General features: G+C 34.5%; 1 protein-coding gene across 4 annotated transcripts in view; it reads right to left on the reverse strand.

Annotated features, from left to right (window-relative positions):
- The window catches only part of ESCO1 (establishment of sister chromatid cohesion N-acetyltransferase 1), a 74,877-nt gene that overhangs the window by 15,790 nt on the left and 38,846 nt on the right, over positions 1-20,241 (reverse strand). For all 4 annotated transcript variants that reach the window (XR_006707742.1, XM_045458587.1, XM_045458588.1 and 1 more), the window contains 4 exons: positions 16,257-16,371; positions 13,907-13,967; positions 12,497-12,611; positions 9,244-9,375 (listed from right to left, as the gene is read on the reverse strand). Coding sequence is in view for 3 of the 4 variants with exons in the window: in XM_045458587.1 (XP_045314543.1) it covers positions 9,244-9,375; positions 12,497-12,611; positions 13,907-13,967; positions 16,257-16,371 (423 nt within the window). In the remaining variant the exon portion in view is untranslated. The remainder of the gene's footprint in view (positions 1-9,243; positions 9,376-12,496; positions 12,612-13,906; positions 13,968-16,256; positions 16,372-20,241) is intronic.

The raw sequence follows: 20,241 nt of genomic DNA on the forward strand, positions 1-20,241 counted from the left end.
ATGGCCTAAGGCTTGTTCAAGCATCATTTATTTAGAAGTGAAAAATAGGGGTGCCTGGGTAGCTCAGTCAGTCAAGCATCCAACTCCTGATTTCAGCTCAGGTTATGATCTCACGGTTCATGGGATCGAGCTCTGTCAGGCTCTGTGCAGACAGCGCGGAGCCTGCTTGGGATTCTCTCTCTGTACCTCCCCTGCTCACATGCGCATGTGCTTTCTCTCAAAATAAATAAACATTAAAAAAAAAAAACAGAAGTGAAAAATAATGCAAAACAAATCTAGTCAGCATATCAGTTAGACCTAAGGTAAGGAAAAGGAGTGAATGCAACAGGGGCACAAAGGGGCTTGAGATGCCAGTAATGTTTCTTGTCATATGGGTGTTGACTTTGTCAAAACACCATATTAAGCTGTGTATTCATTATTTGTGTACTTTTTTTTACATGTTATATTTCATTTGATCTTAGCCAAAAGGCCGAGAAGTGATTACATGTTGTATTTCTTTTTTTTTTTTTAATTTTTTTTTTTCAACGTTTATTTATTTTTGGGAGAGAGACAGAGCATGAACGGGGGAGGGGCAGAGAGAGAGGGAGACACAGAATCGGAAACAGGCTCCAGGCTCTGAGCCATCAGCCCAGAGCCCGACGCGGGGCTCGAACTCACGGACCGCGAGATCGTGACCTGGCTGAAGTCGGACGCCCAACCGACTGCGCCACCCAGGCGCCCCTACATGTTGTATTTCAATAAAAATTTTAAAAATAAGTACAAAAGCAATTTGAAAAAACATTTCAACAGCCAAGTTTAAGAATTATTATGTATTGAAATAATTAATTTTTAAACCCATCTCTTTTCAAAATCGTAAGTCTTCAGAAATGAAAGTAAATTAAAATTAAAATTAAAATTAGCTCCGTCAAAATTCAGTTACATTTGATAGTTACCCAAGGCATAAAGTATAAAAAAAAAAACTGCTAGAAAACTGCAGAAATTCCAATGCAGTGTATAAAAAAATTTTGAGATCAGACAGGAAAGCTAAATACCGTCAAGAGGTCAGTTCTTCCTGATTTGATCTACATATTCAATGTAATCTCAATCAAAAACCTCATCAAGTTATTTTATGGATACTGACAAAATGATTCTAAAATTTATATGAAAAAGCAAAAAAGGGTAGAACAGCCAACACGATACTGAAGGAGAAGAACAGTCAGAAGACTGATGCTACCTGACATCCAGACCCCTTCCAGTGGCAGTCTGGGAAAGGAGCGGCAGGCACCACGTCCAGCCATGAAGGTGGCATGAAGTCAGTCCCTGAAGCAGGTCAAGGAGATGGATGAGATAAGGCATTCAAACAGAAAGAGGAGTAGAAGAAACTCAAGGAGCTAAAGCAAAGGCCGTGGGGAGGGGTCTCCTGGCCACAGGTGGAATTAAGAAATCTGGCAAAAAGTAAGCTGTTCCTTGTGTCTGTGGCAATGGTGATACTTATTTCTATCCCTGTTTAAACATCTGGATTCCTTTTCATACCAGCTGTTGCTATCTACATTAGAATGAAATATTTCTTAGATTCTATTGTACATTTGAGAATAAACTTTCGAAAAAAAAAAATCAATCATTAAAAAAAAAGACTTACTACAGGGGCGCCTGGGTGGCTCAGTCGGTTAAGCATCCGACTTCAGCTTGGGTCATGATCTATCTCACAGTTCGCAGGTTCAAGCCCCGCACTGGGCTCTGTGCTGTCAGCTCAGAGCATGGAGCCTGCTTTGGATTCTGTATCTCCCTCTCTCTCTGCCCCTCCCCCATTCACACTCTCTCCTTCTCTCTCAAAAATAAATAAAACATTAAAAAAAAGAAGACTTACTATAAAGCTACAGTAATCAAGACAGTCTGATACTGGTGAAAAAAGAAACAAATATATCAGTGAAACAGAACAGAGAGTCCTAAAATAAACCTACATAAATATAGTCAACTGATGTTTGATAAAACAGCAACAACAGGGACAAGACAGTCTTTTCAACAAATGTTGCTGGAATGATTGGACAGCCACATGCAAAAAAAAAAAAAAAAAAAGGATCTAGATACCACACTTCAAACCCTTCACAAAAATTAACTCAAAATGGATCACAGACCTAAATGTAAAAAGCAAAACTGTAAAACTCCTAGAAAATAACAAAGAAGAAATCCAGATAACCTTCCAAATGGCAATGTCTTTTTAGATACAACATCAACGGCACAATATCCATGGGAGAAAGAATTGATAAGCTGCACTTGATTAGAATTAAAATTAAAACCTTCTGCTCTGCAAAAGACACCATCAAGAGCATAAGAAGACAAGCCACTGACTGGGAGAAAATAATATAAATGAATAGCTGATAAGGGCTGCTATCCAAAAAGATACAAAGAATTCTTAAAACAACAAGAAAAAAACACCCAAACTAAAAGTGGGCCAAAGACCTGAACAAACACCTTACCAAAGAAGATATAGAGATGGCAAATAAGCATATGAAAAATGCTCCACATCATAAGTCATTTAGGAAATGCAAATGAAAACAAGATACCACTACACACCTATTAGAATGGCCAAATCCCAGAAAAATGACAATACCACACTCTGGCAAGGACGTGGAGCAATAAGGAATCTCATTCATTGCTGGTGGGAATAGTAGAGCCAATGTAGAAAACAGTTTGGCAGTCTCACAAAACTAAACTTACTCCTACCATACAATCCAGCAATCACACTCAGTATTTATGAAAAGGAGTTGAAAACTTACCTCCACACAAAAGCCTGCACCTGTACATGGATGTTTATAGCAACTTTATTCATAACTGCCACAACTTGGAAGCAATCAAGATATCCTTCAGTAGATGAATGGATAAATTAACTATGGTACATGCAGACAATGGAATACTATTCAGTACTTTTTAAAAAGAAATGAGTTCTATCAAGCCATGAAAAGATATGGAGTAACTTTAAGCGCACATTACTAAGTGAAAGAACTCAGTATGAAAAAAAAACAAATACTGTATGATTCCAACTGTACAGTATTCTGGAAAAGGTAAAACTATGAAGACAGTAAAAAAAGATCAGCAATTGCCAAGGGTTAGTAGGAAGGCAAGGATAAAAAAGGAAGAGAACAGAGGATTTTCAGGGCAGTGAAACTATTCTCTATGATACTATAATGGTGGATATATGTCATTAGACATTTTTCAGAACTCAAGGAATGTACACCACCAAGAGTGAACCCTAATAAAAACTATGGACTTTGAATAATGGTGTGTCAGTGTAGGTTTATCAATTTTAACAAACATACTGGTGTGAGGATACTGAACACATGGGGTGGGGGTTAATATATGGGAAGTCTCTGTACTTTCTGCTCAATTTCACTATAAACCTAAAATGGATCTAAAAAAAAAAAATAGTCTATTAAAAAAAAAAAAAAGACCATAAACAGAATTAGGAAATGATATTCCAAAATCAAGAAGAAAAAAGTCAATAGAAACAGGTTCAGTGATGACCCACATATGTGAATTAGAAAAACTTTAAAATTTTAGGACACCTGGGTGGTTCAGTCAGTTAAGCGTCCAACTCTTGGTTTCAGCTTGGGTCATGATCTAGCGGTGTGTGCATTTAGACCCTGTGTGGGGCTCTGCACTGCTTGGGATTCTCTCCATCCCCCTTTTTCTCGTTCCCTCCCCTGCTTGTGCTCTCTCTCTAAAAATAAATAAATAAACCTAAAAGAAAAATTAAAAAATAGAAGAACTTTAAAATTTCCGTAATAAATATGTTAAAGATTTTAAAGGACAAGATGGACAAACTATGTGAAAAATATTTCAATAGAGAAAATGAAACTCCCAAAGATGTACATATATCCTGTGAGAGAAGGATTAGAATTATCTTCATATGCATAAAGTAGAATATATCTCATGGAGAATTTTAAATACAAACTGAAGAAAATTCACTGGTATATGATGATCCATAATAATGTCTTACAAATGGTAAGAAACAGAGTTAAATTATTTTCACTATTTTTCTAAATGAGGAATGAACCACTTTAGCACCTAAATTTAATTAGGTATTTAATTCTATATGCAATCCTAGTTAACAAATCTTTAATTGCTACAATGAATTCAAATTTGGACTGCTTTTTACATTTTGAGGTACATTACTGCTAGTTTTATTTTGCCTAACTTGTATCAAATATAACACAATATATTTCATGTCCCCAGTTGAAGATTTAAGTTTTAAAAGATGGCTGTAGGCACCGTAGAGAAAGACTGTATGGAAACAAAACTGGAAGCTGGGAAACCAGTTAGGAAAGCATTACACAAGTAGTCAAATGATGACAGCTTGGTTTTGAGAGGAAGCAATGGACATGACAGAGTGGGAGGATTTGGAATCTATTTTGAAGGTGAAATTTACTAATGGGTTGAGTATAAGAAGTGCAAAAAGAAAACTGAAGGATTATTCGGAAGTTTTCAGTTTAAGGAAATGAGTTACAGGGTGGCACCACTTCCGGAAATAGGGAAAAGTAGAGAAGAACAGATTAAAGAAATGTTTGCCACTAGATACATTATAAATTCTCCCTCCTGAGAGTTTATAAGTTCTTTTTAAAAACTGAAAAACTGGGGGTGCCTGGGTGGCTCAGTTGAGCGTCTGACTCTTGATTTCGGCTCAGGTCATGATCCCGGGGTCGTGGGATCAAGTCCCACATCGGACTATGTGGCCTTCCATTCCAAAGCAAAATTATTTTCTAAGATTTGGAAGTCCCGCTCCCATCCTATATTTATATACCACAATACTCCAAGTATTTAAGATGCAACAAAGTAGGGGGCGCCTGGGTGGCTCAGTCAGTTTAGCATCCGACTTCGGCTCAGGTCATGATCTCATGGTTCGTGAGTTTGAGCCCTGCATCAGGCTCTGTTCTGACAGCTCAGAGCCTAGAGCCTGTTTCCGATTCTGTGTCTCCCTCTCTCTCTCTCTCTGCCGCTCCCCTGCTCACACTCTGTCTCTCTCTCTCTCTCTCAAAAATAAATAAACATTTAAAAAATGTTTTTTTAAAAAGATGCAACAAAGTAGAAAAATTAAAAATCAGGATCAGAGAAGAGAGAAACAAACTTGATATATAGCCTTATCTTTAAGCAGGGACACTCAACGAAACTCAGACCATTCTCTGACCTCTCAGTCCCTCCTACAAATATACCTGCTCCCTATTCCAGTGATGCCACAGTACAGTTCTAAGGGCCAGTGCTACTTTGCTTCAGATTCCTTTTCCATTCCCAAGATTTAAAAATCTCTATTCCTGCTCTATTTACTTCTCTTTAACACTGTGTCCTCTTTCCTAATCACCTTCAAAAGGAATACAGAAAAAGTATACAGAAATAAATATGTATTCAAATTTCACATAAAAAAAATTAAAGACTCAGCAAGAGTTACTGGGTAATTTTTAAAAACTATTTTTTTAAGTTTATTTATTTGAGAGAGAGTGCGTGTGAGCAGGGGAGAGGCAGAAAGAGGAGAGATAGCATCCCAAGCAGGTTCCGAACTGTCAGCACAGAGCCCGATACAGGGCTTACCTTATGAAGCGACTGAGCCACCCAGGTGCAATGATTCTATACATTCTATACATTATGCAAGTTTTACAAATGTAGCTATTATCTGTCACCATACACTATTACAATACCATTCATTATTATTCCCTTTGCTGTACCTTTTATCCCCTCCCATGAAGAGGAACAACATTTTTACTTTGATGGTTTAGCATTACAATGCTGGAGAGTGTGGCTCTGTAGCCGATCAGAAATCTGTCAAATCTTCCTTCAGTTGTTCTGATCATCGATTTTCCCCTTTTCTACGAACGCCCTAATAATCCAACACCACACAGACCACAAACACATACTACTCTCTCCTTATATGTCACTAAAATATTATTTCTCTCCCTACACTCTATCAAAATATTATTTGATCATTATTTAAACTTAACTGTATCATTCACAATTCTCAAAATTCTTCAACATCTGAAAGAACAGAAAGAAAAAAGGCCAAAGGGCATCAAAATCAAAGTATCACAATCTGATTTGATGCATTTTTCTAATCTTACTACCTACAAAAATCTGATTCAGTAAAAACAAACAAACAAAAATTATTCATTATTCCCCACACAGATGTTAAGCTTTCCCATTGGCTATACTATGCCATCAATCACAGATGACCTCCTTTTGCCCATTTAAAAAAAATTTCAAGTCTTAATTTTTCCTCACCGATGAAAACAAACCCCTCTTCTGATCACTGCTTTACCAAATTATCACTTCTGAACTGCAAACCTAATTTATAACTGAATTTAAATAATTAGTATTGACTTACTGCTTTAGTAGTTACATAAATCTCTTGCTAACTTTTCATTTCTTTCAGGTTTTGCTCCTAACCTTGAAGGCAAGGGCATATCATATACCTCTGAGAGTAGAACCCTCCACAGAGCATTCATTCAGTCAGGTGTTAATTAATTCAAAGGAGATAAGGAAGGATAGAGAACAAAAGGATTAAGTTAGAAATTTCTCTGCAAAGAACCCAAATATATTACTTAAAGTTCAAAATATAACTGAGTTTTGGATAGGCTCCAGGCCTGGCAACATTGCTCACTGCTCCGGGAAGAATTTTTCCTGCTTTCTCTTCACACCTTTAGTAAAGAGTACCTCAGTTCAAGAAGGGAAATTGAAGTGTTTCTAAGTGTAAACCAGAGTCCAGGCTCCCCCTGAAGATTAACAAGTTCCTTCCTAAACAGCTTATAATAAGTTAGATAAAATGAATTTCCTCACATGGTATCTATGAGGCAGATGGGGTATGGAATAGAGAACATCATCATTCTTTCCCCTACCCCCAAGCCAAAAAGGATAAAGAAAAAGAAAATATTTTTGCCAACCAAAAAAAATAAAAAATAAAAAAAATAAGGCTCTGTGAGCATCAATTTCTATGATAACTAAATAATTTAAATATCATTTTGATCTTTTGTAAAGGTCTTTAGCCATTCTTTCTTAACTGTCACAGATTATTACCATATCTAAGAGAAAATTTTTACCCAAAGGAAAAGCTATTTATTTCCTTAAAAACATTTGATTAAAATTTAAAAAGTAAAACTCTCATTGGGTCTAACTTATTCTATTTTCAAAAGGTCTTAAGTAGAACAAAACTTTATTTCCAGTCCCCAAATATTGTCATTTAAAGTTAATTAAAGCCAGAACACCAAATGACTTCTTTTCTATGTGCTTCTCTCCAGGAAACATAAACAGATAAAATCAGTATTAAAAAAAAAACAGATGTTTTCTCAAAGACTTAAAAAGTGATTAAACTTCAATTATAACTCAATTTTTAAAAAGGAAAAAAAAGTGCTTGATGCAAAAACACAACACTAGCCAACACTAGCTGCCCTGTAAGTGTACAATAATGCAAAGCACCATACTAGGTGCCCGATAAATGTTTAATGTCCCAATCCAAAATTGAGAGCTGTGATCACAGCAGAACATCTTCAACATAACATGTATGTTTTTATCCTCTCTCCATACACTACATAAGAATGCTACAATGTTTTGGAGGAGTTTCTATAGTCTTAGATTATGTACACCTGCATTTGAAAACAGCAAAAGAAAAATATTGATCTTGATGTTAGCAAAGGTCGGCCAACTGCTAAACTCAATTCCTTCTCTTGAGCTTATTTCAAAAATAATAAAATAACCCATAGCTCTGTCCCATCAAAGTGGTGGGGTGGGAGGAGGGGTAGGGCTGGGGTAGGAATCAATCTTCCCTAAGTTGCTACATGGCTTGATAGCTTTTCAAGAGCCAGAATTTGTTTAGAAGGTAATGACTCCACCTTGTTCCATAAACCAGCTTCCCTTAGTACTGTGGAAGTGCAGAGTGCGTATTTCCTGATTAACTTCTTTACTTTTTTTCTCAGAAATTAAGAAGTTCCCTTAAGATGAGGAATTAAGTCTTTTAAACCTAATCTTCTTATAATTTTACAAAAGCGATTACAAGAATCAGATGATGTAAAATGAGAACTTCTATGAGACTTATGTATATTAAACGAAATGTTTTTGCCCCATAGTATTCTATACTTTAGCTACTGATAGAACTATTTTTCTCAAGTTGTAAGAGCATTAATATAGTAAAATTGGAAAAGTACAAATTTCAAACAATAAATCAGTATCTAGCTATAGATACTCCACGTCCACACAGTTCATACTGCATTTAGTTAAGTGACAGAAGGGGGTATGTGTGGCAATGGCAGATAAAATAAGGAATATAAAGAATCACCACAGTAAAGACCCCAAAAAGAAAAAAAAAAAAGAAAAGATAAGAAAACTCTACGTATCTTGCCTAGAATTGGATAAATGAAATAACATGAACCCTTCAACCAAAGATAAGGGTAAGAATTTAACTGAAGCCAATAAAGATCTTTTAAAAAATCCAACATCTGTTGCTTATGTAAAAATCTACATGAAATGAATTGGTGATCTCAGTTCAGATATCCTGGAGGTCTTATTAATGTGAGTGTACAGTACTGAAGGTAACATGTATAGGAAAAAAATAGATTCCATTTCAGATATAGGTAAACGGCAATTACATTAAATTACTAATTTCACAAGATATCTGAAATGGTTCAAAATGATTAAAACTTTGCAATTTCCAGAAACTATTAAATAATACCCATCGTGTCTCAAATACACATACACTAAAATACATATACTAAAATGTACTTGCTTTGTGGGATTTTTTTTTTTAAGTATACAACAAATTCTGAGATCTTAACCTTTAAGAATTTTTTTTTAATTTTATAAAGAAAAACTCTCATGATAGCAAAAAGAAGGTATTTGGTATAATATATATCACTATCAGTCCTCAAATAAAAACTTGTGCCAAGCTATTATGAATATTAAAAAGGCTTATCAACAGTTAATAATAATCACTAAAGAAAAATTTTTAAATACTCAAATTGAATAACATTATTTGTTAGAAGAGATGAGGTATAATAACTACTTTAAATATGTACCTTAAATAAAAAAAATCCCACAACACAAGCCAGCCAGAATAAAGTTAGCTGGTTTTATGTTCGGCTTTGTTTTAAAATAAGCCAGTATACATACTACCAGGGTTTTGTATATATTATTATTTCCTAAAAAATTTGTCAATGACTTAAATTTGGCAATTCATGTCTTTAAGATGCTGACCTAATTATCTGCATTTTAGAAGTCATGAATTTCACTTACCACATATTTTACAGCACTTATAAATTGGTTGTGGAAGAGCAGATGCTGTGTTTCATCTTCTGGATTTGAAGCTGTGTAGAGCATGCCACAAACATTACAGGAAACTGCTCCAAATCTTTTTTGTCCTGCATCCTATTTATAAAAAACAAACAAAAGGTTTTTCCCTCCCAAAGGAGTAATTCAGCTTCTAAATCTATAATGGGAACATCAAGTGAGAAGTATTTAATCTACAATGAATAATGTTCAGTGTTGATTAACAAGATGTTAAATTGTGAAACCTAATGTATAATTTTATTAAGTCCTTAATTTTAGTAATCTGACCACTCACTCCACAGCATTTAATAGCAACTAAGAAGAACTGAGAAATATCTTTTAACACTACAATCTTAGTCCTAAAGCCTTCAACATGAAATACTCTATAAATGAGAATGAAGATGTATTTTTATATCTGCAATAATTTACACTGTTAAAGCTTAGTCTGTGTTTCACAGACTCCTTTTTTAATGTCTTAAAAGTATGTTCTCTTTAATGGTTTTATGCTAGTTTATAAATATTAAAAAGAATATTTTGATGTTACCAAAAACCCATGAGAAAAGGTAATATTAATTTTTCTATTAAAACAGTTAATTATTAAAAATTATTAACAGTAATTTATAATTTTTTTTCATATTAACTAAGTACAAGTACAATCATCCATTCTCCAGTAATTCACTTGTGCTATAGAACCGTAACTGTTTACAAAATGTTTTCTTTCTTGTCCTTATTCAACAAGAAATTTTCAGCAATATGATCTAAATTTAAGAATAAACTAATAATCCCTTTACTCTTTCTATTCTAAAACTGTACAATTTGAATTACTAAAAAAAAAAAAAAAAGATCTAAGCTAACAGCATCTCTAGTGTCTTAGAACTAGGATCAAGTAGGGGTATCTTGGTGGCTCAGCTGCATGACTGTACGACTCTCGATTTCAGCGCAGGTTGTGATCCCAGCGTCATGGGATCAAGCCCTGTGTGGGGGCTCCGTAGTAAGTGTGGAGCCTGCTTAGGATTCTCTCTTCTGCCTCTGCCCCTCTCCCCTGCTCACTCTCTCTCTCTCTCTCTACAAAAATAAATAAGTAAATAAATCTTTAAAAAAAATTTTTTTATAACTGTGGCAAAAAATATATATATAACAATATTTGCCATCTTAATTTATTTTTTTAATCTGAGAGAGAGGGGAATACACAAATGGCGGACAGGAGCAGAGAGGGACAGAAAGAATCTCAAGCAGGCTCCACATTCAGCACAGAGCCCAATGCGGGGCTCAATCCCACGTTGTCCCACCTGAAATCAAGGGTCAGACACTCAACCAGCTGAGCCACCTAGGCATCCCTACTATCTTAATGACTTTTAAGTGTACAGCTCAGTAGTTTTACTATATTCACATTGTTCTGTAACCAATCTTCAAAAGTCTTTTCATCTTGCAAAACTGAAACTCTAAACCAATTAAACAACTGGTCCCCAATCTACCTTCCTTCCCAGCTCCTAGAAACCACCATTCTACTTTCTGTCTCTGAGTGTGAGTACTCTAGACACTCACAGCAGTGAAATCTTACAGTATTTGTCTTTCTGTGACTAACTTATTTCACTTAGCTTAATGTCCTCAAGGTTCAACCATGTTGTGGCATGTCAGAATTTCTTTTTTTAAGGCTGAATCATATTCCATTGTATGTATACACATTTTGTTCATCCATTCATCCTTGATGGACACTTAGGTTGCTTTCACCCTTTGGCTATTATGAATGATGTATACCAGTGTACAAATATCTCTGCAACCAAGCAGTTTTCATTGTATTGAGCAAACTTTTCTTCCTTGGTTTCCTAATTGGTAAATGGGAGATAATAGTAGTACCTACCTCATACTTTAAAAACTGAGGCCTAACTAAGTTAATATGAATGGAGTACATGGAACAATGTATTAGCTGCTATCCTGACCATTAACATCATCATCCTCATCAACTCTAGACCAGAACTGAACAGAAATGCAATCCACAAATTTTAAATTTTCCAGTAGCCATGTTAAAGAATGCAAAAACAGGTGAAATTAATTTTAGTATTTTATTCAACAAAACATATCCTAAATACTTCAACTTCAACATGTACTAAATAGAAAAAAAAACTTATCAGTGAAATACTTTACATTCCCTTTTTTATACTAGTCTTTAAAATGCAGTAACTATGTTTACACTTACAACATATCTCAATTCTAATGAGCCACATTTCAAATACTCAACAGCTACATGTGACTACCATACTGGACAGTGCTGCTCTATATTCTACTAGTCTAATCCTGTTTCACTACCATACTGATTTAACAACAGAAACATTATTAACTCTAATGAAACTTTCCCGATTAACCTTTCTCAAAAATTTGCAGACAATTCTTACAAAGTTATTCTCCTATATTAAAGTTAGAATCAATAGTCTACTCCACCAAATCCTACTGATAAGGTTGACTGGAAGTACATTAAATTTTCCTATTATTTTGGGTTCCTTCATTTTTTTTTATAGTGTGCTCTCTTACTCAAATTAGGTTTTTTCATCAATCAAAATATCTCTTTTTCAACTTGTCACCAAACTGTATTTAAGTTCTATTTCAAATTAACTACTGGTTTATCTTCCTATAAAACACAGTTTAAAAATTATAATATACACTAAAATACAGATATTTAAAATCATTTTATGTATTAAGCTCCATGTTATTTTAATATTTAAACCAACTACTAAAACAAAGTACATCAAACGACATATTAAAGAAAGTAACAGATCTCGGGCTCCTGAGTGGCTCAGTCCGTTAAACATCCGACTTTGGCTTAGGTCATGATCTCACGGTTTGTGGGTTTGAGTCCTGCATCAGGCTCTGTGCTGACAGCTTAGAACCTGGAGCCTGCTTCAGATTCTGTGCCTCTCTCTCTCTCTCTCTCTCAAAAATAAATAAAAATTTTTTTAAAAAAGTAATAAATTTAATATAAAGTATCAATCTGTTGTAAATAAAACTATGAGTATGGATATTTGAGTTTTTATTTGTGATAGGAGGAACTCACTACTGGGGTTCAAGTTGGGGGATTTCTAATGATACCAGGAATATTTCCATAATGACGATTTATGGTGACAAGCCTCTTTGAAAAAAAAGCAATGAATTTATTCTTTAACAATGTGCATAAAAAGGGTGATTATAACAACACTTCACCAAAAAGGTCAAGTTGGATACTTACTATGATCAACTGTTTTTCATCAACTTTCTCTGCTTCTTTTAGTTTCAAGTCCTTTGGAATTGTTATCTCCAAATGGGAATTACACTTAGGCCAAGAATGATTTGGTGGTGTCTCCCTTTAAAAAAAAAAAAAAAAAAAAAATCACACTATTAATTGTTATAGAGTTATTATCACTTCAAAGCACTAAAAATAAAAAAAAAAACTTTTCTCTATACGACACTCACAAATCTCAATTCCAAGGGGGGTATAAATAACATTTTAAAAATCAAGGGGAGAACACCCAAGAAAATTACTGATTTTCAACAAATAAACAAAAAACTGCTGTACTATAGTTTGAGTAAGTTTCAAGTTTTTCATAGTTTTTAGCCATCTGAGTCAGTACAATTTGTCCTAAATACTGTTTTTTAGTAATCTGTAAAGCAAAGTAAGTCAGATGTAATTTAATTTTGACATTAAAGAGAGAACCAAGTGTTTCTAAAACACTTAAAACACTTTTACATGTTGATAATACCAGTACTTCAAAGGGTTTGCAGAAAAGTGCATTCTCAAAATACTGTTGCTGGAAGTATAAAAAGACACACATCGGACAAAAATATGGCAATGCAGGATAATTCCCATAGCTATTAATTTATCCTAGATATAGTAATACAAACGGGCAAAGATGCATATGTTTATTAAAGAACTTTTTTGGACAGAAATAAGAAACAACCAAAATGTCTATGAAGTGGAGAACTGTTAAATAAACAATGGAATATTCACACAATGAAATTTAATGCAGATTTAAAAGAATGAGGTAATTAAGGTAGAAAAGATGCCCATATTAACCTAAGGGGGGAAAAAAAAACTATAAAACATATGTATAGGCACAGAAAAAGTAAAGTGAAATGAAAACTTATGAAAATCATTTTCTTTCTACGTGAAAAAACAGATTATTAGCACAACTTTTTAAGGAAAAATATCCCAAACTCAAAAGTTGGAAGTATAAAATCCTAAAGTTCTGTTAAAAACAAGACAACAGGTCCAAAATGTAGTTGCTTATGCTAAGCCCCACATTACCAAATCAAGACTTAGTTTTGGCTCTTCTAGAAATGGAATCTTTAACCAGTCAATCAGGAATCATTTAATCAGCACTAGTTAGATAATTTGCCCTAATGATAATCTGCCATTCCCCCTAAAGTAAAGTAACTTTGCAATAATCAACCCATTTTTTCCACCAGTTATAACTTTCCTTAATCCCACTCCTTTCTGCCTATAAGTCTTTCATGTTACAGCTCCTTGCAGCTCCTTTCTATCTGCCACACTGAATGCTGCCCAATTTGAATTGATTTTCAAATAAACAAAAACTGTAAAAGCCTCAGTTTATCTTTCAATTGTTCCTATATTTACTCTTGTATTAAACTAATGTCTTACCTGTTATCACTGGTCTTAGATGTTTGGTTACTGAGTATAGTGTGTTGTTTGGGAGTTGAACCTGTAATTTAATCAAGAAGATGAGTTAAACCTTAAGCTTTGTACTAGCTCTCCACCTAATAGTTGCAAACCATTACGAAGAAAAAAGAGAACAATACGCTAAATGTTTTATTTTTTTAAGTTTATTTACTTATTTTGAGAGAGAGAGAGCATGTGAAAGGGGATAGGCAAAGAGTGAGAGAGGGAGAGAGAGAATCCCAAGCAGGCTCCATGCTGTCAGCCCGTGTTGGGGCTCAATCTCACACACCGTGAGATCGTTACCTGAGCAGAAATCAAGAGTCGTACGTTTAACCAGCTGAGCCACCCAGGCAACTCTAAATGTTTTCTTTTTAATAAAACCATTTGATAAAATTAAGCCCCCTTCCTAGAAATTACTCTTCAGAAGTAGAAAAGTTCTACAGAGTAACAAAGAAATCCAATGCTAGATTAACAGTTTGCCTCTAGTTTCACCAATTACTAGCACTGAACAACATAGGAAATTGTATAAATGCCCATATAATTATATAATCTCTACATGGAAATAAATGGGAACACCTCTTCGTTAAAAAAAACCCTGAAGTCTCACAAGAAACAGTAAGTGTTGGCAAGAATGTGGAGAAAAACCCTCGTGCATGACAGGTGGGAATACAAATTGGTGTAGCTACCGTAAAAAACAGTATGGAGGTTCCTCAAAAAATAAAAAATAGAATTATCATATGATCCAGTCATTCCACTACTAGGTATTTACCAAAGAATACAAAATGCTAATTTAAAAAGATGTTTATTTCAGAATTATCTATAATAGCCTAATTATGGAAGCAACTCAAGTGTCCATTGATGGATGAATGGATTAAAAATGTGGCATATATACAATGGAATATTACTCAGCCATCAAAAAGAATGAAATCTTGCCATTTGCAACATGGATGGAGCTAGAGAGTACAATGCTAAGTGAAATAAGTCAGTCAGAGAAAGACAAATAGAGTACTATATGATCTCACTCATACGAAAGAATTTAAGAAACAAAACAAAGGAAAAAAGAAACAAATACTCTTAAATATAGAGAACTGGTGGTTACCAGAAGGGAGATGAGTGAGGAATGGATGAAATAGGTGAAGGAGATTAAGAGTATACTTATCATGAGCACTGAGTAATGTACAGAATTGTTGAATCATTGTATTATACACCTGAAACTAATATAAAACTGTATATTATAATGTAATTTTTAAAATTATAGTTTCTGAAGTTTTAAAATTAATAAATAACGCAATAATTCATTTTATTTTCTAAAAAATAACTGCATTTCTCATATTTATATTGTGCTTTCCCTTCCTCCACGAAAAGTTTAAATAATACGTAATAGAAGAAATTATCTGACTTCAGTATACCACTCTAAGTATTTCCTTTAGCAGAGAGAAACAAGAATGAGGAATTTGGAATTTCTTTCCATATGCCCTTGTGCTTCATCTGATAATGGTAAGCAAATCTTCACCCAACAGCTCAAATAATGTACTGTCAAGGATGTTTTCAAGGTTACGAAAAAAATCTTTGCATGGTATAACTGCACAAATTGCAGAATCTATTTAATTTTTTATTTTTTAAGTAAGCTCTACCAACTGAGCCAGTCAGGCGCCCCTGCAGCATTTGTTAAATCCTTTCAAAAACAAAATCACTAAGATGGAAAACTGAGTAACTCAGGATTGAAGATAAGAATCTAAAGTGGAAAAGCACAAATAATCAGCTGTATTTGAGAAATAAGCTTCTACCACTAACTTAGGCAATTCATTAAGACATACTTCTCCAGAAAGTAAGTTACAAACAAAATAAAAGATTTAAGATAAAGACCTTCTGGTAGCAAGTCAAAGAGTCATATTTAAGTACTTTGTTTTTTCTTTATTTTAGAGAGAGCATGAGCAAGGGAGAGGGGCAGATATAGCAGGGAGAGAGAGAATCTCAAGCAGGCTTCACACTCAGCGCAGAGCTCAATGCAGAGTTCAATCCCATGACCCTAAGATCATGACCTAAGCCAAAACCAAGAGTTGGACACTCAACTGACTGAGCCACCCAGGTGCCCCCATACTTAAGTACTTTAAACAAGGTAAGAAAGAGAAGCAATTCTGCCCCGAAGAATCGTGATAAAGATTTTTAAAAAACAAAAAAAGAATGGTGATAATTACACATTTGAAAAACATATGCAATATGGTTCAGAAGGATTTAACTGGCCTATTTGGTAGTCAATATTGTTTCCTATCATACTGACAAAAATATCTCTGAACACTGAGAAAACCAAATGATAGTTTCAAAGTTTTACCTGGAAATTTATTCTCTCCTGTATCAACTTTTGCTTGATTGAGTGAAGCTGAAACAGTAGAGGTATTTCCCACGGGATTGTTTTGAAGCTTGGATTCCAAACACAGACTGAAATTCTGAACATACAACATTCAAATTGTTACTATTTGCTTTCATATCAATGTTTGGGACTCATCCCAAGACACTTTCAGTGAATGCATACTAAGAAAATTTAAGATAATACTTCATAGTTGGGGTAATTCACACTGATATGCTTTAAGAGTCTCTTCATGATCTCTCCCACAACTACCCTCTCCGCATCAGCTCCCATTATTCCCCTTCATGCTACACTGAAGAACTTGCAAATCCCACAGATATATTTTGGTTCTATACTTTTTCTGTTTCATCTATCTAAACTTGCACTGTCCAATAGAGTAGCCACTACCTCACCTGACTACTGAGCACTTAAAATGTAGTTAGTATGACTGATTTGAGATTATACTGTCAATATAAAGCACAGATTTTTAAGACTTATTACAAAAGTAAAATAGGTCTACTTTTAAAATTATATGCTGAAATGAAAGTATTTCTATATGACAGGTTAAATAAAATATTTTAATCTTACCAGTTTATCATTCTTTTTTAACGTGGCTACCAGAAAAGTTTAAATCATGTGGTTCACATTACACTTCTACTGGATAATGCTAATCTAGAACCTCTCCCCCTGTATAAATTCAACCCATTACTTAAATATTAACCTCTTCTATGAAGCTTTGCCAAGTTTCTCCATGCCCTTTTCCCAAGTTTGGAATAATTTTCCATCTTCTTCACCTCTACCTCTTTCATGTCCTTATTACTATTTTCAATTGGTTGTTTTTGATTCATCTTCTATAACTTTTTTTTTAACGTTTATTTATTTTTGAGACAGAGAGAGCATGAACAGGGGAGGGTCAGAGACAGAGGGAGACTCAGAATCTGAAACAGGCTCCAGGCTCTGAGCTGTCAGCACAGAGCCCGACACGGGGCTCGAACTCATGGACTGCGAGATCACAACCTGAGCCGAAGTCGGACGCTTAACCGACTGCACCACCCAGGCACCCCAAGCTTCTTTAACTCTTAAGAGCAAAGATATTCTGGGGAGCCTGGGTGGCGCGGTCGGTTAAGCGTCCGACTTCAGCCAGGTCACGATCTCGCGGTCCGTGAGTTCGAGCCCCGCGTCAGGCTATGGGCTGATGGCTCGGAGCCTGGAGCCTGTTTCCGATTCTGTGTCTCCCTCTCTCTCTGCCCCTCCCCCGTTCATGCTCTGTCTCTCTCTGTCCCAAAAATAAATAAAAAAACGTTGAAAAAAAAAAAAGAGCAAAGATATTCTATTCATTTTTGTATTCCCAAAATCCCCTAAATCAGAACACTATCAAAGGTGATAATAACTACCAAAAGAAAATAATATTCCAAGCTCTATCAACATTGGCTGTATCTGTACTGTGATTATTACACTCAACTATGTAACATTATTTTGAACATTTTTGAAAAAGTGAACAAGTTTTATCACTGACAAAGCAGAAAAATTAAAAACAAGAGCAATGACTAATTAATCTCCATTTAATAGGAAGGAATTTAGGAAGTTACTGGCTTAAAAAAAGAATCACAAAATAATGGGGCTTTAAAATTCATAAAGTTCAAATAATTTAAATTCAGCCCAAAGAATTCAGAGAAGCCCTATCAAACATCATCATTTCTCAGTACTGCTGAAACTGACATCAAAATTACAAGCAGCCATAGAAAAAGATTTCATATGATACAGGGTTTGTTTTTATATTCTCCTTCCTCCCCAAGTATAAAATGGCTAGATTCTGAAACCAGACAATCTCAGTTTAAATCCTAGCTCTACCACTTAAATGTCACTCAGGTAAAAGTTACTTAAATTCCTAAGTCTCATTCCCCTCACCTGTAATATGTAGATAATAATAGAAACCATAGCGTAGACTATAGTGATAATTTTATGAAGCTCTCCTCTGACTAACAAAGAGGCAGTGTTAACCGAAGGCTATTATGTCATTAACCAAAAGCTGCTGTGATGGTTGAACAAAGCTGCCACAATTCTTAGTGCTTATGAATAAAGAGAAATCTCTTAAGTGACTGCTACAATGTAAATTCTTTAAAGGCAGAACACACTTGTCTTCTGGAGCCTAGCACAAAATCTTGGACATAGCAGGCACTCAACTATGTCATGAACTAACATAATTACCACATTCCTGATCACTCTGTGAAAGTGATTGCATCAGTGGTATTGGTGAAAAGAAGAGAAACAACCTAAAAGCGCTTTCAACTTGCACAAAACCAAGTTAGCAAAAAAACAAAACAAAACAAAAACAAAAACCGCACACATATATACACAAACTATGCTAGCATTTATGTAAACATTTAAAACACAAACAGTGCTAAGTATTCTTTATGGATATACATAAATAGTGAAATCATAAAAACAAAAAAGGAAAGATCCACACCAACTTCACAAACTCATTTTAACTCTGGGAAGAGAGGTGAATGGAAAGAAGAGGGAGATAAGGTCTTTTCCTGTATCTGTAACATACTTTTCTTATTTTAAAAGACCTGAATTCAATAAAATGTTGGGTTTTTTTTTTTTTTCAAATTTGGGTGGTAAACAAGAGTATAATGTTAAGTTTCTATAGTATTCTGAATGTTTGAAATAGTCAAGAATTTATAAACGTAAATAAAATTTTTAACACAAGTTTCACAGGACAGTTTCTCATAATGCACCTTGAGAGGAACTGTATAAATCCAAAGCACATTCCAATCAAAACAGTATTACAGGTCAAAATAATGTGGTCCAAGTAAGCATCTCTATTCTAGTACTCCAAAGGATTACATTTCTTATTCTTCGATATAACTGTCCACAAACTGAGGGTTTCTTTTTAATTTTATTTTAATTGACCCACAATGTTAACATTAATGTCAGGTATACACACAGTGATTCAACACCTCTCTATACATTATGCTATGCTCACCACAAGTGTAACTACCATCTATCATCATACAACACTATTACAATACCAGTAACTATATATTCCCTATATTGTACCTTTTATTCTCGTGACTTATCCCACAAACTGAGTTTTGACAGGCATTTATGCAGCAAGGAATTAGAAGATAAACTCCTGAAGATATATACTCCAGGAGAAGATACACCTGGACTATAGCTATCAATTTGCTGACAAAACATACCCTGAAAAGAAAGCCACTCCATCTCCGATGTAAACCACCCTTGTTACACTACCAGTCACTACTTACTTCTAATTACTGTCACTATTTGAATAATTATCTTCTAATTGATGCTTTCATTCCCATTTGTTCAGAAAATAAAATCTAAGAGTACCATATGGTATCTGTTCCCTTTTTAATTTGATTTGTAGTCCACGAGAATAGACAATGATCTATTTTCATGGCTTCTGGCAAGAAGCCCAGATTCCTCATTCATTCAACTTTGCTCCTACAACAAAATGCCTCCAAAAGGAACTTTAAATCATTCCTAAAACTTAGGATGACTTGACTTTTCCCTCTACTCATGATGACTTTTTTCTCAAGTGCTCTAATGTTCAAAGTATGCAATTGTAGAAAAAATGCTGGGCTGAGAAGAACACCTAAAAATTGAATCCTATTTGTGTCCCCAAACATGTGACCTAAATTACATTCCTCCGCTGCTCTAAGTTTTCTCATCACAAAACAATTGAAACAAATTAGTGAAGTTTTTCACATATGTATCATAAAGCTCCATTTTTTATACATAAAAAATTTCTTATAGGTTTATATATTGTTATTTTACCTATGATTTAATTTGGCGGGAAAAATCAGCTCAGCTGCTTTTATAGTTTCAAACTACTTCCTCAGATAATCATTAAAGTTTCTTCTAGCTATTAGATTGTTTTTCCTTTTTTTCAAGATTGTTTTTCAACTTACCATTTTTAAAATTCTTCACCACTACAATCTTA

This window comes from Leopardus geoffroyi, chromosome D3 (genome assembly GCF_018350155.1).
Source record: "Leopardus geoffroyi isolate Oge1 chromosome D3, O.geoffroyi_Oge1_pat1.0, whole genome shotgun sequence".
NCBI lineage: Eukaryota > Metazoa > Chordata > Mammalia > Carnivora > Felidae > Leopardus > Leopardus geoffroyi.